We start from the raw sequence: 15,433 nt of genomic DNA, 5'->3' as shown, positions 1-15,433 counted from the left end.
TCAGGGGCTATGAGGAGAGATTATACACATTATATGTATTTTCTCTAGAATTTAGAACATTAAAGAGTGATCTGATCAAAGTCTTCACAGGATAGATAAAGATAAGATATTTTTACTGTTGGGGAATTCTAGAACTAGGAGGCATAGTCTGAGAATTGGGGCCACATCGTTCTGGAGAGATGTTAGGAAGCTTCAACACAAATGGTGGTAGATATTTGGAACACTCATCTACAAACTGTAATGGATGTTGAATCAGTTGTTAATTTTAAATCTGAGATAGATTTTCTTTCTGGGTAATCCAAGATGGAGGATGGGAAAAATTTCTGGCTGTAACAGCTGCTCCTTTTTTGAGGTATTTTAGGTGTTGGAGGTGATTACCTCAAATTTCAGGATTAGCAATTACTGTTTTATATGCTGTTGCGTTGGTTTGGAACTTTGGAAAAAAAAAGTCAAAACACCAGCACTTTTAAAAGGGAGAAGAACAGACAAAGGAAGACATGGTGAGGTCAGTGCAGGAGGGAGAGAGAGAGAAAAAAAAAAACACCCATTGCTAACTGACAGAGTTAGCAGTTACTGCCTTTGCTGTTAAATACATGTATCACTGGACATCAGAGTGCAATTGGGAAAATTAAAAAAAACGGTGAAATTCACAACTGATCTTGCAGGAACCTGTTTGGGAAAGGTCACAGCACAGAAACAGATAAGTGGATTTTAAGCGTGGCCTTAAAATAAGTCTGCAGTAGTGAGTAGAGTGGATTTTTTCTGAATTATATACTTTATTGAGTTATGTCTCTTGATTAAACTTAAAATATAAGCCATAAGTATTAATTTAACCGGGAACAGTGTTTTGTAGAGGAATAAGACAGCGCTATTTTCTGGGTAAGTAGATTGAAAGAAGCAAAAATGGCCGTTAGTAGAGTGATATGCTCTTCTTGTCGGATGTGGGAGTTTAGAGAGAGTTTACGGGTTACTGAGGATTATATCTGCAATAAATACCGTTGGTTGTGAATCCTATCAGATCGAATGGATCGGTTGGAGAGGCAGTTAGAGGCAATAAGGAATTTACAAGAGCAAGGGGATGTGATGGATGGCAGTTATAGGAAGGGGGAAAAGTCTCAGATAAGTCTTCTGTGGCTATCCCCATTTCAATGCTGTTTTGGAAAATGTAAGGGGTGATGGATTCTCATGGGAATGTAGCACGAACAGCCAAGTTTCTGCTATTGAGACTGGCTCAAATGCAATGAGGGGTACGTCAGGTTCCAAGCGATTGATTGTGTTAGGGGACACTCTAGTTCGAGGTACACACAGACGTTTCTGTGGCCAGCAGCGAAAAATCAGAATGGTGTATTGCTTCCATGGTGCCAGGATCAAGGATGTCTTCAAGAGAGTGCAGAATGTTCTCAAGGGGTAGAGAGGCCAGCAGGAGGTCATTGCACACATTGGAACCAACGACACAGGAAGGGAAAAGGTTGAGATTCTGAAGGGAGATTAAAGAGAGGTAGGCAGGAATTTAAAAAGGAGGTCCTCGAGAATAGTAATATCTGGATTGCTCTCGGTACTACGAGCTAGTGACAGCAGGAATAGGAGGATAGAGCAGATGGATGTATGGCTGAGGAGCTGGTGTATGGAAGAAGGATTCACATTTTTGGATCATTGGAAGCTGTTTTGGGGTAGAAGTGACATGTATAAGAAGGACAGATTGCACCTAAATTGGAAGGAGACTAATATACTGGCAGGGAGATTTGCTAGAGCTGCTCGGGAGGATTTAAACTAGTAAGGTGTGGGGAGGGGAATGTGGGACCCAGGGAGATAGTGAGGAAAGATTTCAATTTGAGACTGGTACAGTTGAGAACAAAGGCAAGTCAATTTGAGACTGGTACAGTTGAGAACAAAGGCAAGTCAAACAGTCAGGACAGGTAGGGACAAAGCAGAGAACAAGGTAGGACTGATAAATTAAACTGCATTTATTTCAATGCAAGAGGCCTAACAGGGAAGGCAGATGAACTCAGAGAATGGTTAGGAACATGGGACTGGGGTATCATAGCAATTGCAGAAACATAGCTCAGGAATGACCAGGACTGGCAGCTTAATGTTCCAGGATACAAATGCTACAGCAACGATAGAAAGGGAGTCAAGAGAAGAGGGAGAGTGGCGTTTTTGATAACGGATAGCATTACAGCTGTACTGAGAGAGGATATTCCCGGAATACATCCAGGGAAGTTAGTTGGGTGGAACTGAGAAATAAGAAAGGGATGATCACCTTATTGGGATTGTATTGCAGACCCCATAATAGTCAGCGGGAAATTGAGAAACAAAATTGTAAGGAGATCTCAGCTATCTGTAGGAATAATAAGGTGGTTATGATAGGGGATTTTAACTTTCCAAACATAGACTGGGACTGCCATAGTGTTAGGGCTTTAGATGGAGAGGAATTTATTAAGTGTGTACAAGAAAATGTTCTGATTCAGCATGTGGATATACCTACCAGAGAAGGTGCAAAACTTGACCTACTTCTTGGGAAATAAGGCAGGGCAGGTGACTGAGGTGTCAGTGGGGGAGCACTTTTGGGCCAGTGACCATAATTCTATTAGATTTAAAATAGTGATGGAAAAGGATAGACCAGATCTAAAAGTTGAAGTTCTAAATTGGAGGAAGGCCAATTTTGAAAGTATAAGGCAAGTATTTTCAAAAGCTGATTGGGCATAGATGTTCACAGGTAAAAAGATGGCTGGACAATCAGAAACCTTCAGAAAGATCTGGACCAGATGGGCCAATGGGCTGAGAAGTGGCAGATGAAGTTTAATTCAGATAAATGTGAGGTGCTGCATTTTGGGAAAGCAATCTTAACAGGACTTCTACACTTAATGGTAAGGTCCTAGGGAGTGTTGCTGAACAAAGAGACCTTGGAGTGCAGTTTCATAGCTCCTTGAAAGTGGAGTCGCAGGTAGATAGGATAGTGAAGAAGGCATTTGGTATGCTTCCCTTTATTGGTCCGAGTATTGAGTACAAGGGTTGGGAGGTCATATTGCGGCTGTACAGGACATTGGTTAGGCCACTGTTGGAATATTGCATGCAATTCTGGTCTCCTTCCTATCGGAAAGGTGTTGTGAAACCTGAAAGGGTTCAGAAAAGATATGGCCAGGTTTGGAGGATTTGAGCTGTAGGGAGAGGCTGAACAGGCTGGAGCTGTTTTTGCTGGAGCGTCGGAGGCTGAGGGGTGACCTTATAGAGGTTTACAAAATCATGAGGAGCATGGATAGGATAAATAGACAAGTTTCCATGCTGTACATCTCTATGACTCTATCAATGAGATAATGAGAGTCTAGAGAAAGTATATTCCTGTTAGGGTGAAAGGAAAGGTTGGTAGGTATCGGGAATGCTGGGTGACTAAAGAAATGTAAGTCTTGGTTAAGAAAAAGAAGGTCCAAATGTCAGGTACGGACAGGATAGATCAAGTGAATCTTCAGAAGAGGTATAAAGGCAGTAGGAGTATATGTAAGAGACAAATCAGGAGGGCAAAAAGGGGACTTGAGACAGCTTTGGCCAATACAGTTAAGGAGAATCCAAAGGGTTTTTTTACAAATACATTAAGGACAAAATGGTAACTAGGGAGAGAATAGGGCCCTTCAAAGATCAGCAAGGCGGCCTTTGTGTGGACTCACAGGAGATGGCGGAGATACTAAACGAGTATTTTGCATCGGTGTTTCCTTTGGAAAAGAACATGGAAGATATAGAACGTAGGGAAATAGATGGTGACACCTTGAAAAATGTCCATATTACTGAGAAGGAAGTGCTGGATGTCTTGAAATGCATAAAAGTGGATAAATCCCCAGGACCTGATCAGGTGTGCCCTCGAACTCTGTGGGAATCTAGGGAAGTGTTTGCTGGGCCTCTTACTGAGATATTTGTATCATTGATAGTCACAGGTGTGCTGCCGGAAGACTGGAGGTTGGCTAACGTGGTGCCACTGTTTAAGAAAGGTGGCAAGGACAAGCCAGGGAACTATAGACCAGTGAGCCTGATGTCGGTGGTGGGCAGGTTATTGGAGGGAATCCTGAGGGACAGGATGCACATGTATTTGGAAAGGCAAGGACTGATTAGGGATAGTCAACATGGCTTTGTGCGTGGGACATCATGTCTCACAAACTTAATTGAGTTTTTGAAGAAGTAACAAAGAGGATTGATGATGGCGGAGTGGTAGATATGATCTATATGGACCTCAGTAAGGCGTTTGACAAGGTTCCCCATGGGAAACTGGTTAACAACATTAGATCTCATGGAATACAGGGAGAACTAGTTATTTGGATATAGAACTGGCTCAAAGGTAGAAGAAAGAGGTTGGTGGTGGAGGGTTGTTTTTCAGATTGGAGGCCTGTGACCAGTGGAGTGCCACAAGGATCCAGGATGGGACCATTCGCCGCTGCCGATTAGCCACTGCCCTTTCACCGCTGAGGACACTTCACCACCGCCCATTGGCCGCTGAGGACAAATTGCCACCGCAAGTGTTTGTAACTCATTTTTATAAATAAACCAATAAAATTATATTTATTTCACCTCTTTTTCTATCAATATGTACTATGTTGTTGTATAAGGGGGACTGAGAAGTATGAAAGAACAGGCGGGAGGGAAAACAATCAGTACATATATTTCCGGTGGCGAATAGTCTCCAGAGGTCAAACGACACCAGTGGAGAAACGCTAGTGGCGATCCGGCAGTGGCTAATCGGCAGCGGCGAATGTGCTGTGGCGAATCGTCACCAACCCCAAGGATCGGTGGTGGGTCCACTACTTTTCATCATTTATATAAATGATTTGGATATGGACTTAAGAGGTATAGTTAGTAAGTTTGCAGATGACACCAAAATTGGAGGTGTAGTGGACAGCGAAGAAGGTTACCTCAGATTACAACGGGAGGTTGATCAGATGGACCAATGGGCTGAGAAGTGGCAGATGGAGTTTAACTTAGCTAAATGCGAGGTGCTGCATTTTGGGAAAGCAAATCTTAGCAGGACTTATAGACTTAATGGTAAGGTCCTCGGGGTTGTTGCTGAACAAAGAGACCTTGGAGTGCAGATGAACTCAGAGAATGGTTAGGAACATGGGACTGGGATATCATAGCTCCTCGAAAGTGGATTCGCAGGTAGATAGGATAGTAAAAAAGGCGTTTGGTATGCTTTCCTTTATTGGTCAATGTATTGAGTACAGGAATTGGGTGGTCATGTTGCGGCTGTACAGGACATCGGTTAGGCCACTTTTGGAATATTGCGTGTAATTCTGGTCTCCTTCCTATCGGAAAGATACGATGAAACGTGAAAGGGTTCAGAAACGATTTATAAGGATGTTTCCAGAGTTGGAGGATTTGAGCTATAGGGAGAGGTTGAATCGACTAGGCTGTTTTCCCTGAAGCGTTGGAAGCTGAGGGGTGACCTTATTGAGGTTTATAAAATCATGAGGAGCATGGATAGGATAAATAGACAGACAAAGTCTTTTCCTTGGGGTGGGCAAGTCCAGAACTGGAGGACATAGGTTTAGGGTGAGAGGGGAAAGATAAAAAAGAAACCTAAGGGACAACTTTTTCATGCAGAGGGTTATAAGTGTATGGAATGACCTGCCAGAGGAAGTGGTGAAGTCTGGTACATTTGCAACTTTTAAAAGGCATCTGTATGGGTATATGAATAGGCAGGGTTTGGAGAGATGTGGGCCAGGTGCTGGCACTTGGGACGAGATTGGGTTGGGATATCTGGTTGGCATGGATGAGTTGGATAGAAGGGTCTGTTTCCATGCTGTACATCTCTATGACTCTATAAAGTATTAAAGACTATGGACCAAAGGCTGGTAATGGGAGTTCGGTCACATATCGGCCATGTTCTCATTGAATAGTGCAATAGGCTCAATGGGCTGAATGGCCTACTTCTATATGTATATTCCTTTCATCTGTGTAACTCTGGTCACTTGAGCATCTTGATTGTGGACTAAAATAAAATCAAGAATCCAGGATGCTGGAAATCTGAAACAAAAACAGAAATTGCTGGGGGGGGGCAACTCAGCAACTCTGGCACCATCTGTGTCGAAAACAACAGTTACTAATTCCACTCTAGTGCCATCTTCAGAACTCCCATTGTGCACTGTTGGCTGTGATGCCTTCAGTTGCTCGGGAATGCTGTGTCCAAACATTTACATTTCTCTTAGCTCCTTCGAAACGCTGCCCTGAATCCATCTCAGGTTTTGGGCCATGTGCCCCAATACATCATGTGGCTCAGTGTCCCTCCATTATGCGGTTGTTAAGATGCTTTATTTTGTTGAAGGCGCAACGTAAGCCGTTGTTGACAAATCGGTGTATCTCACGCACAACCCAAGGGATAATAGAAACCTGCAAAGTGAAATTGTGTAAGACGCCTAAAGTGGTGCTTATGTGTGTGTACGCGGAATAGGCTGGCCTTGCGGCAGGGTGACACTGTGTGCTGTCCGGGGGGGGGGAGGGGCTGGGCTGTGCTGGGTTGGGCCGGGCCGGGCCAGCGCGGGGGAGTGTGGGCCGCTCTCGCATTGTGGGCGGTAAAGTCGGAGCTCGTGGCTGCAGCAGGGGAACGCTGTGATGGCGCTGTGTAACGGCGACTCCAAGGTTAGTTTCACCGGCTGGGCAATGACTCGGAGCTTCCCGTCGAGCGGCCCCGCGGTATCCACTGCCGGCAGGGCAGGGGACAGAAGGCTGGGCCAGGGAGCTGCAGTACCAGGCCCTCGAGTGCTGTGAGCGTTAGGAGAAGTCGAGGCTGCGGCCTGGGATTCGGGCGTTCAGTTGTGGTTGATTGAGTTCACTTCTTTCCCCGGGTGTCTGGCTCGGTGCTGCTGTCGTGACTTTTAAAAAAAAAGAAAGTGGCTGCTGTTCGCCTGGATCTGTTCATTTCGGCAGTATAGGTTGGAGAGTCAGGCTTATGGGCCCGCTGTCCGGTGGGAGGGAATGGAAAGGTCGGCCGACATCTCCTGAAGTTACACTCCCAGTCTTCACTGAATTAAACTACAAAGTGAAGCGACGCACCTCCACAACTCCCCGCCCGAAGATCTGTCAGGTTGTACCACGATTCGGGGAGGCTTGTGCGGATGTATTTATGTCTTAACTGATTATTAATATAAGCGGTTGTAAAATGGCTATTGCCCTCGAGTAATCTGAAGAGACCACTTGATTGTTATTAAAATGGTAACAAGTTGGACTTAGTAACATGAGAATTATTTTGCAAAGAGACAGTGTACTTACAACAGCGGAGTAAATGTTTCCACTAGTTTACTATCGTAAGTTTTTTTTTCAGTTGAAGTTATTTATTCTGTTGATGTAACATGTTTTAAAATATGAGATTTTACCGTTGCTGCTCAGAAGAGATGGCTGTTATTGCCAGAGGACTCGCCAGCATTTTGGTACTTCCTTAGAAAAATATTCTCATTGCTCCAAAAAAGATGACTCCGAAAGACTGTGTACCTTGGTCTGGATGCGCCCACAAGAAGAAACATCTTTCTACACATTCAACTTGTCCAGGACCCTCAGGATCTTTTATATTTCAATTAAATTATCCCTCAATGTTATAAACTTCAGTGGAAAGAAGTCCACCATGTAAAATATTTATTAATAAGACAACCCACTCATTCCAAATACTAATCTGGTATACCTTCTCCAGATATCTCCAGTGCTCTCCTCTTCCTTGGATAAGGACACCAAAAATGTGTACGGTATAACAGAAGCGTAGATTGCATTTGAGAGAAAAGGGAAGACTGAGTTTATCAACATATAGGAGAAAGGCAGTTAAGTTGCATGATCAGAAAAAAATGCAGAAAAAGTTATAAATCCAAATTAACTAACATGGTGTATAGAATCGATGCCTGTAAGTTCTTTACATAATGACTTCCAACTAGGTACAAGCGGCAGAAGATATAGATTACATGAAATGTTTTAGGGGTAGCCTGCAGAATAATTCATGATTGATCAACTATTGCATTTCTTCAAATCTTTTCCTACTAGGACCTCATTTCAAGGCTTGAAAAGTTATTTTGATCCATCAATGAGAATTGAGAGATTTGGGAAGTGGCAAATTCTATTAGAAACTAAGTATAGCTGTTAAAACCTGGTCAGAGCTTGAAAGAAGCCATTACTGCCTGAGACCTAGGAGTTTCATGTTCAGGTGTAGGAGTATATGGGTAGGGGAATGGGTCGGTGTGTGGACTTGTTTGGCCGAAAGGCCTGTTTCCATACTGTAGGGAATCTAATCTAATCATAAATGTTCAGTGATGAGCCTAATTTCTGCTAAGCATTCTCTGGCACTGAAATTAACTTTACAAATATAGAATATCAAGCCTTCAGAATTTAATTTTGTTTGAATTTTCTGTGCTTTGTATTTTAAAATTACCCTCCTTTTCACTTATTTGTTTCCTGTTCATGGTTTCAGTACACTTTTATACTTGGTTTTGAACTTTCAGTGAAGATTCTACAATCTGATTAGAGGCGCGTTGGATCAGATGCCCAGTGACAGCATACCTCCACCCAAACACTGATGAAAACTGCTCAAGCAGTAGTCAGCATACTGAATGGCAAGTGCTGCTTCTTTGCCATTGACATTGTTCAGGCCATAGAGTCTATAGGCAGAAATAGGACCAAGGCATCCATGTCAATGTTTCTGCTAAACACAAGCCTCCTGTTCATCTAATTTTCCTCAAATGTATTATTTCCTTATTTGACTCATCTTTAACTTCACCTCAAGTGTAACTGTGATTTTCTTCAACTACTACTTGGTAATTTGTTCCATGTTCGACATACTCCACATCTAACCCCATAAATCTAACCTCTCGGGTCACCCCTCAGCCTTGTGTTCTTTTAGAGGAGGAACCCTAGCAGGTTCAATTCTTCGTGTATGCAATCAGTTCAGTTGTCATTTTCTAATAAGTCTGGACACACAATAAGATTAAGTATTAATTTAAAGCTAATGACCAACGGTATGATGCAAAATGTTGTTTTTGAAAAACTTGTCCTAACAAATGGACTTTAGCTATGGGGAGAGGTCTCTAGAAAATAGCTTCTAACATTATTTTAACACTCCAAAAAATTGATCTTGCCCATCTGAACTCTCACTGTAATGCACATTCCTGTGCAATGAATTGTAGAACTCCTTGCTGCTTTCTTCTGCACTCTTAACGGGCTAACAGTGATATTCACTAATTTTAGTGTTTCCTCTGTACTCATTCCCTGGCAAAGTCCATAACTTTTGCACTACATTGGCCTTGAGTCCAGACAGAGATGTTGATTAGATATCCTTCGCATCTCAAGTCTCTTTTATCTTGGTGGTAACTGGACAGCTTAAAGCTCAGCTGTTTACACCCTCATATTCTAAACACTTTTCTGGAGTTTGGAGGCTCTCATCAATCTACAATTAACGTACAGGCAGCTCCTATTATCTCCAAGTGTAAACACCTTTCACCTTCTTCCCAGCAGAACAATCTCGACCCCCTTGAATCTCATCATGAGCACTCAGTTCATTGTCAGGCAGACTTCAGTGCGGGTCACAGGGCACTTTCATTTTACTCTAATTTGAAAATAGTGTCAAATAGTAATCTTTTAACCTCATTGTAACAAAAATGATTTACCTCTTTTCATCATTTCTAAACAAAATATTTCCAAAACAAATGGGTGACCATCAGCAAAACTAAGTCAATGCAATTTCACATAGAAAAAGTAATTAATTATTGAATATCTGGATTGTAATCCTGGAGTCTCTTAAAAGATCCATTCATTTGCCTTGGAAATTGGGTGAATCGACATTTTATTTTAGAATGTTGTGGATTGCTTCAACGACAGTGATATAATTTGTTGTAGCTGTCTTATGAGCAGAGTTTTCAGAGCAGGTTAGAGTCATTGAAATGTACAGTCCAACTCGCCTATGTTGAATTAGTGTAACCCCCATTTCCCAGCACTTTGCCCCTTTCTCTCAAACCTTCCTATTTATATACTCATCCAGATGTCTTTTAAATATTATAATTGTACCAGCCTCCACTGCTTCCTCTGGCAGTTCATTTCATATAGGCACCAACGTTTGCATGATAACGTTGGCATTTGGGTCCCTTTTAAATCTTTGCCCTCTCACCCGAAATCTGTGCCCTCTAGTTCTGGACTTTTCCCCAACTCAGGGAAAAGACCTTATCTATTTACCATTTCAATGCCAGTCGTGATTTTATAAACCTCTACAAGGTCATCTCTCAACCTCTGACGCTCCAAGGAAAACAGCTCCAGCCTCTCCCTATAACCCAAATCCTCCAACTCTGGCAACATTCTTGTAATTCCTTTTTGAACTCATTCATATTTCACACATTATTCCTCTAAAAGGGAGACCAGAATTGCACACAATAATCTGAAAGAGGCCTAACCAATGTCCTGTACAGCTGCAGCATGACCTCTCAACTCCTATACTCAGTGCACTGACCAATAAAAGAAGGCATACAAAATGCTGCCTTCACTATCATGTCTTGGGATGCAACTTGCAAGGAACTATGATTATTGAATGTGGATTGGTCAGAAGCCGTCTCTACTGAGATGGAAGCTCTTAGTTAAAACAAATCCAAACAAGTGGAGAAAAAAAGCTTCCAGTAAGAGATGCTAAATTGTAATCTTGAATTAAATAGCATGGCAGAAGCATGTGATCAATTGAATGTCATCTTCATTTGTTTCATTTATTGCTGAGGTTCTCTCTTTTTGTCTAAGTTCAAAGTATGTGGATGTAGGTTTGCTGACTGAGCTGGAAGGTTTGTTTTCAGACGTTTTGTCACCATACTAGGTAACATCACCAGTAAGCCTCCAGAAGAAGGACTGGTGGTATGGCCTGCTTTTTGTATGTTGAGGTTTCCTTGGGTTGGTGATGTCATCTCCTGTTCTTTTTCTCAGGGGGTGGTAAATGGGATCCAAGTCAATGTTTGTTGATAAAGTTCCTTCGAAAATGAATCTTCCAGCTCAGCGAGCAAACCTACAACCTGAACCTGAGCAACAAGTCTTCTCAAAGTTCGTTCAAAGTATGTGATCTGAGTAATCATCTTATTGTATAAGGCCAAAATATACAAGTATGACAGTACTTTGAATTCTGCTTGTCCTGTTTGTATAACTATGGACTGACGCAGAAGTGAACTTTGTTCTAACTTCTGAAGTATGTTCAAATGGTTTTGCATTGCTATGATTCTCAGGACATTGCAAAACTTTGCAAATGATTTTACTTTGCTCTGTAGTATATTCATGGCATTGAGGTTAAAAGCAGGGGCTGATGTACGTTTGGTGATTGAGGGAAGAAAGTTGAACAGGACTTTGGAAGAACTACTTGTTCTTCAAATATTGCTGTGGGGTGCTGTTTCAATCTGAATTGTTGGGACAGATAGGCCTCAGTTCAACATTTCAGCTGATTAGTGTCATCTCTGAAATTGTTATGTGCTTTCAAGGCAGTCCTGGAATGTTGCCCTAGTTGATGTGCTTAAGTACAAAAGCAGGACTGAAGTGTCGGTTTGGGAGTATTGTGAAGTTACTGTCAGTGAATCAAGCAGCTATTAGAAGATGAGCACAAGTCTCGCATGCTCCAAGGGTAATTCATTGCAATTTGAGGTTAGTTGTTAGATTTGGTGTTAATAATTTATAAATAGTAAGCTTTGGTTCTTAGAGGCTATAATCTAATCTTTCAAAAGAGAATTTTTTGAGGCAGTTTGGTGATTTGGGAGAACATGAGTTCAGATCATTGCCTTTAAGTACAAGTTCATAGAGTCATAGAGATGTACAGCATGGAAACAGACCCTTCAGTCCAACCTGTCCATGCCGACCAGATATCCCAAACCAATCTAGTCCCACCTGCCAGCACCCAGCCCATATCCCTCCAAACCCTTCCTATTCATATACCCATCCAAATGCTGCTTAATTGTTGCAATTGTACCAGCCTCCACCACATCCTCTGGCAGCTCATTCCATACACGTACCACCCTCTGCGTGAAAAGGTTGCCCCGTAGGTCTCTTTTATATCTTTTCCCTCTCACGCCTAAACCTGTGCCCTCTAGTTTTGGACTCCCCGACCCCAGGGAAAAGACTTTGTTTATTTATCCTATCCATGCCCCTCATAATTTTGTAAACCTCTATAAGGTCACCCCTCAGCCTCCGGCGCTCCAGGGAAAACAGCCCCAGCCTGTTCAGCCTCTCCCTGTAGCTCAAATCAAGGTCTCTTTGTTCAGCAACACTCCCTAGGACTTTACCATTAAGTGTATAAGTCCTGCTAAGTATTTGTTTTCCCAAAATGCAGCACCTCACATTTATCTGTTGATCAGAATGTTGATGGTATAAACTTTAAAATCCATGCATTTTGCAATGTTAATGTGCTGCTGTCATTGAATTGTATGCTGCTACTAGTCCTTGGCAAAATGAAATGAAAGAAAGTGTCTTCTGGCAGGAGAGAGCTATTGAAACTTTGGAATAAGTATATCATAAAGTACTTCAAGCATTTGACTTTTAATGTTTCTTTGAGATGATTGGCACTGGCAGTAACTTCATTTCCAAGTTAGTTGTCAAAAATAGTTTTTGACTTGCAGTGAATAGCACAGGGTTTTTGAATACATTTCTTACAAACCTTATAAGTCACAGTATCAAAATTATTTTCAGTGTGGTGTTCAGGAATTTACAGTATTTTGATTCAGCATTTTGTCTTTAAAATTTGAGTTGTATACTTTTCCGATGTATATTCTGTAGTTGTGGTTTACTAGTCCCTAAAATGATGCTCTGTGAAAGGGCAGCTGTTTTAATGAAACATATATTTTGATTTGTATATTGGTATAATTTTAATTCTGATCGAAGATATGAGATATAACAAGTTATCAGAATTTGTGTTTAAATCAGATATAAAAGCATTGTGATTAGTTTTGATTTGCTGTCTTCTCATCCTTGAATAGGAGACTGCTGGAGGAGACATTAAGGATGCCAGACATCAGTATGAAGGGGCTGTAGTAATTCTTGATGCAGGAGCACAGTATGGAAAAGTAATTGACCGGCGTATTAGAGAACTTTCTGTACAGTCAGAAATTCTGCCACTTGAGACACCTGCTTTTGCAATCAAAGAGAATGGTTTTCGGTAAGAACTAACGTTTGGTGCAGTTTAACTGGATGAGTGTAAGTCTTTCAACATTATTCAGAATATGATTTTTAATATCGTAAGTATTTAGAATTTATTGTTTCTGTATCTGTTGAGTTATCAGCAGTGACAAAATTGTACACTCCAACACAATCTGCAAATTATCCACCACTTTACCATTACTCCTAGGGATCAGACTTGCCTTAGAGTGCAGGAGGGCATATCAGGAGCAGCACTGGGCTTACCTGAAAATGAGGTATCAACCAAGTGAAGCTACAAAATAGGACCACTAGCATACCAGACAGTATTAGCAACAAGTGATAGTTAAGTGATTCTGCAACTAATGGATCAGATCTACCTTTAGCAATCCTGCCACATTCAGTTCTGTATGGTGGTAAATAAGTAAATAATTCACTGGAGGAAGAGGGCTCCACAAATACCTATATCCTCAACAATAGGGGAACCTAGCATATCAGTGCGAAAGATAAAGCTAAAACATTTGCAATAGTTCTCAGCCGGAAATGCCGACTGGATGGTTTATCTCAGCCTTCTCTAGAGGTCCCCAGCCTTTTGTGTGCGAGTCTGTTTAGCCAATTTATTTCATTCCATGTGATAGCCAGAAATGGCTGAAAGCACTGAATATGGCAACGTCTGAGGACCCTGACAACGTTCTGACCATAGTCCTGAAAACTTGCTCTGAAACCTATGCACCCCTAGCTAAGTTATCCCAGTACAGTTACAATATCTACCTGCCAATATGGTATGTCATATACACAACGCTGGCAAAATTCAATCCTGTTGATTAGTAATATCGTCAACAGTGTTGTCATTGCAGAACTTAGCTACTCATTGGTGCTTAGTTTGGATTCTGTCAGGGCTACTCAACTCCTGATGCCTTTGGTTCAATCACGGACAAAGCAACTGAATTCCAGAAGTTTGGTGGAGTAACTTCCCTTGACATCAAGATTACATTTTACTGAGGTGTCAAGGAGCCTTTGAAAAACTCAAGCCAATGAGAATCAAGGGGAAAACTCTTTGCTGGCTGGCAGCATACCTGACAGGAAGGAAGATCGTTATGGTTGTTGGAGGTCAGTCATCATACGTTCACAACATTTCTGCAGAAATTCCTATGGATAGTGTCCTAGGCCCAAATACCTTCTGGTGCTTCATCAATAACCCCACCCCCAAATCATAGGTCAGAAGTAGTGATGTTTGCTGATGATTAGTGTTCACCATTTGTGACTCCTCAGGTACTGAAGCACTCTATATCAAAATGCAGCAAGACTTGGACACTGTCTAGGTTTGGTTGATAATCAGCAAGTAACGTTTGCATCATACAAATATCAGACAATTACCATCTTCTCCAAAAGTCAATCAAGCCATCGTCCTTTGATTATTCATTGATGTTACTATCATTAAATTCCGCACCATCAACGTCATGAGATTAGCTTTGATCAGAACTTGAACTTATATCCATTTATTTATATGGGTATCAAAAGGGTGTCATAGGCTAGGAATTCTATTGCAGTAACTCACCATCTGACTTCCCAAAATGTGCCCACCATCTAGAAGGCACAAATCAGAAGTGGGATGGAATGCTCCCCACTTGTCTGGATGAATCCAGTTCCAACAATGCTCAAGCTTGACAGCATCCATGGCAAAGCAGTTTGTTTGATTGGCATCACACTTATAAGCATCAATTTCCTCCAGCTCTGCAGAAGTTCACCAAAGCTCCTTAGGCAACACTTTCCAAAGCTGTAGCAACTTCCATCTAGGAGGACAAGGAAAACAAATACGTGAGAATATTGTTATAAAGGTGTAGGTGTGTACTGTACCTTTTGAGACACTGGGATCTGGCATGGACTTAGAGACACAGAGAATTTAAAATGTAACATTTAACTGTGAAACCAATAGTGCAGCTGAGTTGCCATGGTTCACAACAAATTCAAATTTGGCCAATCAGTTTAAATTATGCCCCAAGATACCAAAATCCAATTGAATTTGAATTGAGTGTTTTGATGACATCAAACCAATAAAATGATCCGATGTTTTGGGGTATAAAACCAGACATTTTGAACAGTTGGAGGGAGAACAGCAAAGATAGCCAAGCCAGCACCAACAAATGCAGACTGCTTGACCAATAGCTCTCTGAAAGGTACCTGTTCGTGTGAAGACCTGTGAAGCAGAATACTGAAGAGAAGACGACTTAGAGAAATGTACAAAGTTTGACATCCGAAGATGTCACCTGGATTTGAGTGATTTGCCTTAAATTTAAGAGCGAATTTATCGGACCAGTGTTGTAGGGTGGGGAGGTAG

General features: G+C 41.7%; 1 protein-coding gene across 4 annotated transcripts in view; it reads left to right on the top strand.

Annotated features, from left to right (window-relative positions):
* The first annotated feature begins 6,494 nt into the window (after positions 1 to 6,494).
* gmps (guanine monophosphate synthase) overlaps positions 6,495 to 15,433 on the top strand; it is a 30,023-nt gene continuing 21,084 nt past the window's right edge. Inside the window, exons 1-3 of one of the 4 annotated variants that reach the window (XM_043702183.1) lie at positions 6,532 to 6,618; positions 8,460 to 8,570; positions 12,939 to 13,117. In XM_043702183.1, coding sequence (XP_043558118.1) covers positions 8,568 to 8,570; positions 12,939 to 13,117 — 182 coding nt within the window. In that variant the 5' untranslated portion in view covers positions 6,532 to 6,618; positions 8,460 to 8,567. Of the gene's footprint in view, positions 6,619 to 6,647; positions 7,064 to 8,428; positions 8,571 to 12,938; positions 13,118 to 15,433 lie in introns of those variants that run through there. The other 3 variants (XM_043702182.1, XM_043702181.1, XM_043702180.1) reach the window with 3 other exon arrangements.

This window comes from Chiloscyllium plagiosum, chromosome 13 (assembly GCF_004010195.1).
Source record: "Chiloscyllium plagiosum isolate BGI_BamShark_2017 chromosome 13, ASM401019v2, whole genome shotgun sequence".
Classification (NCBI taxonomy): Eukaryota; Metazoa; Chordata; class Chondrichthyes; order Orectolobiformes; family Hemiscylliidae; genus Chiloscyllium; species Chiloscyllium plagiosum.
This window is presented reverse-complemented; position numbering and strand designations above follow the sequence as displayed.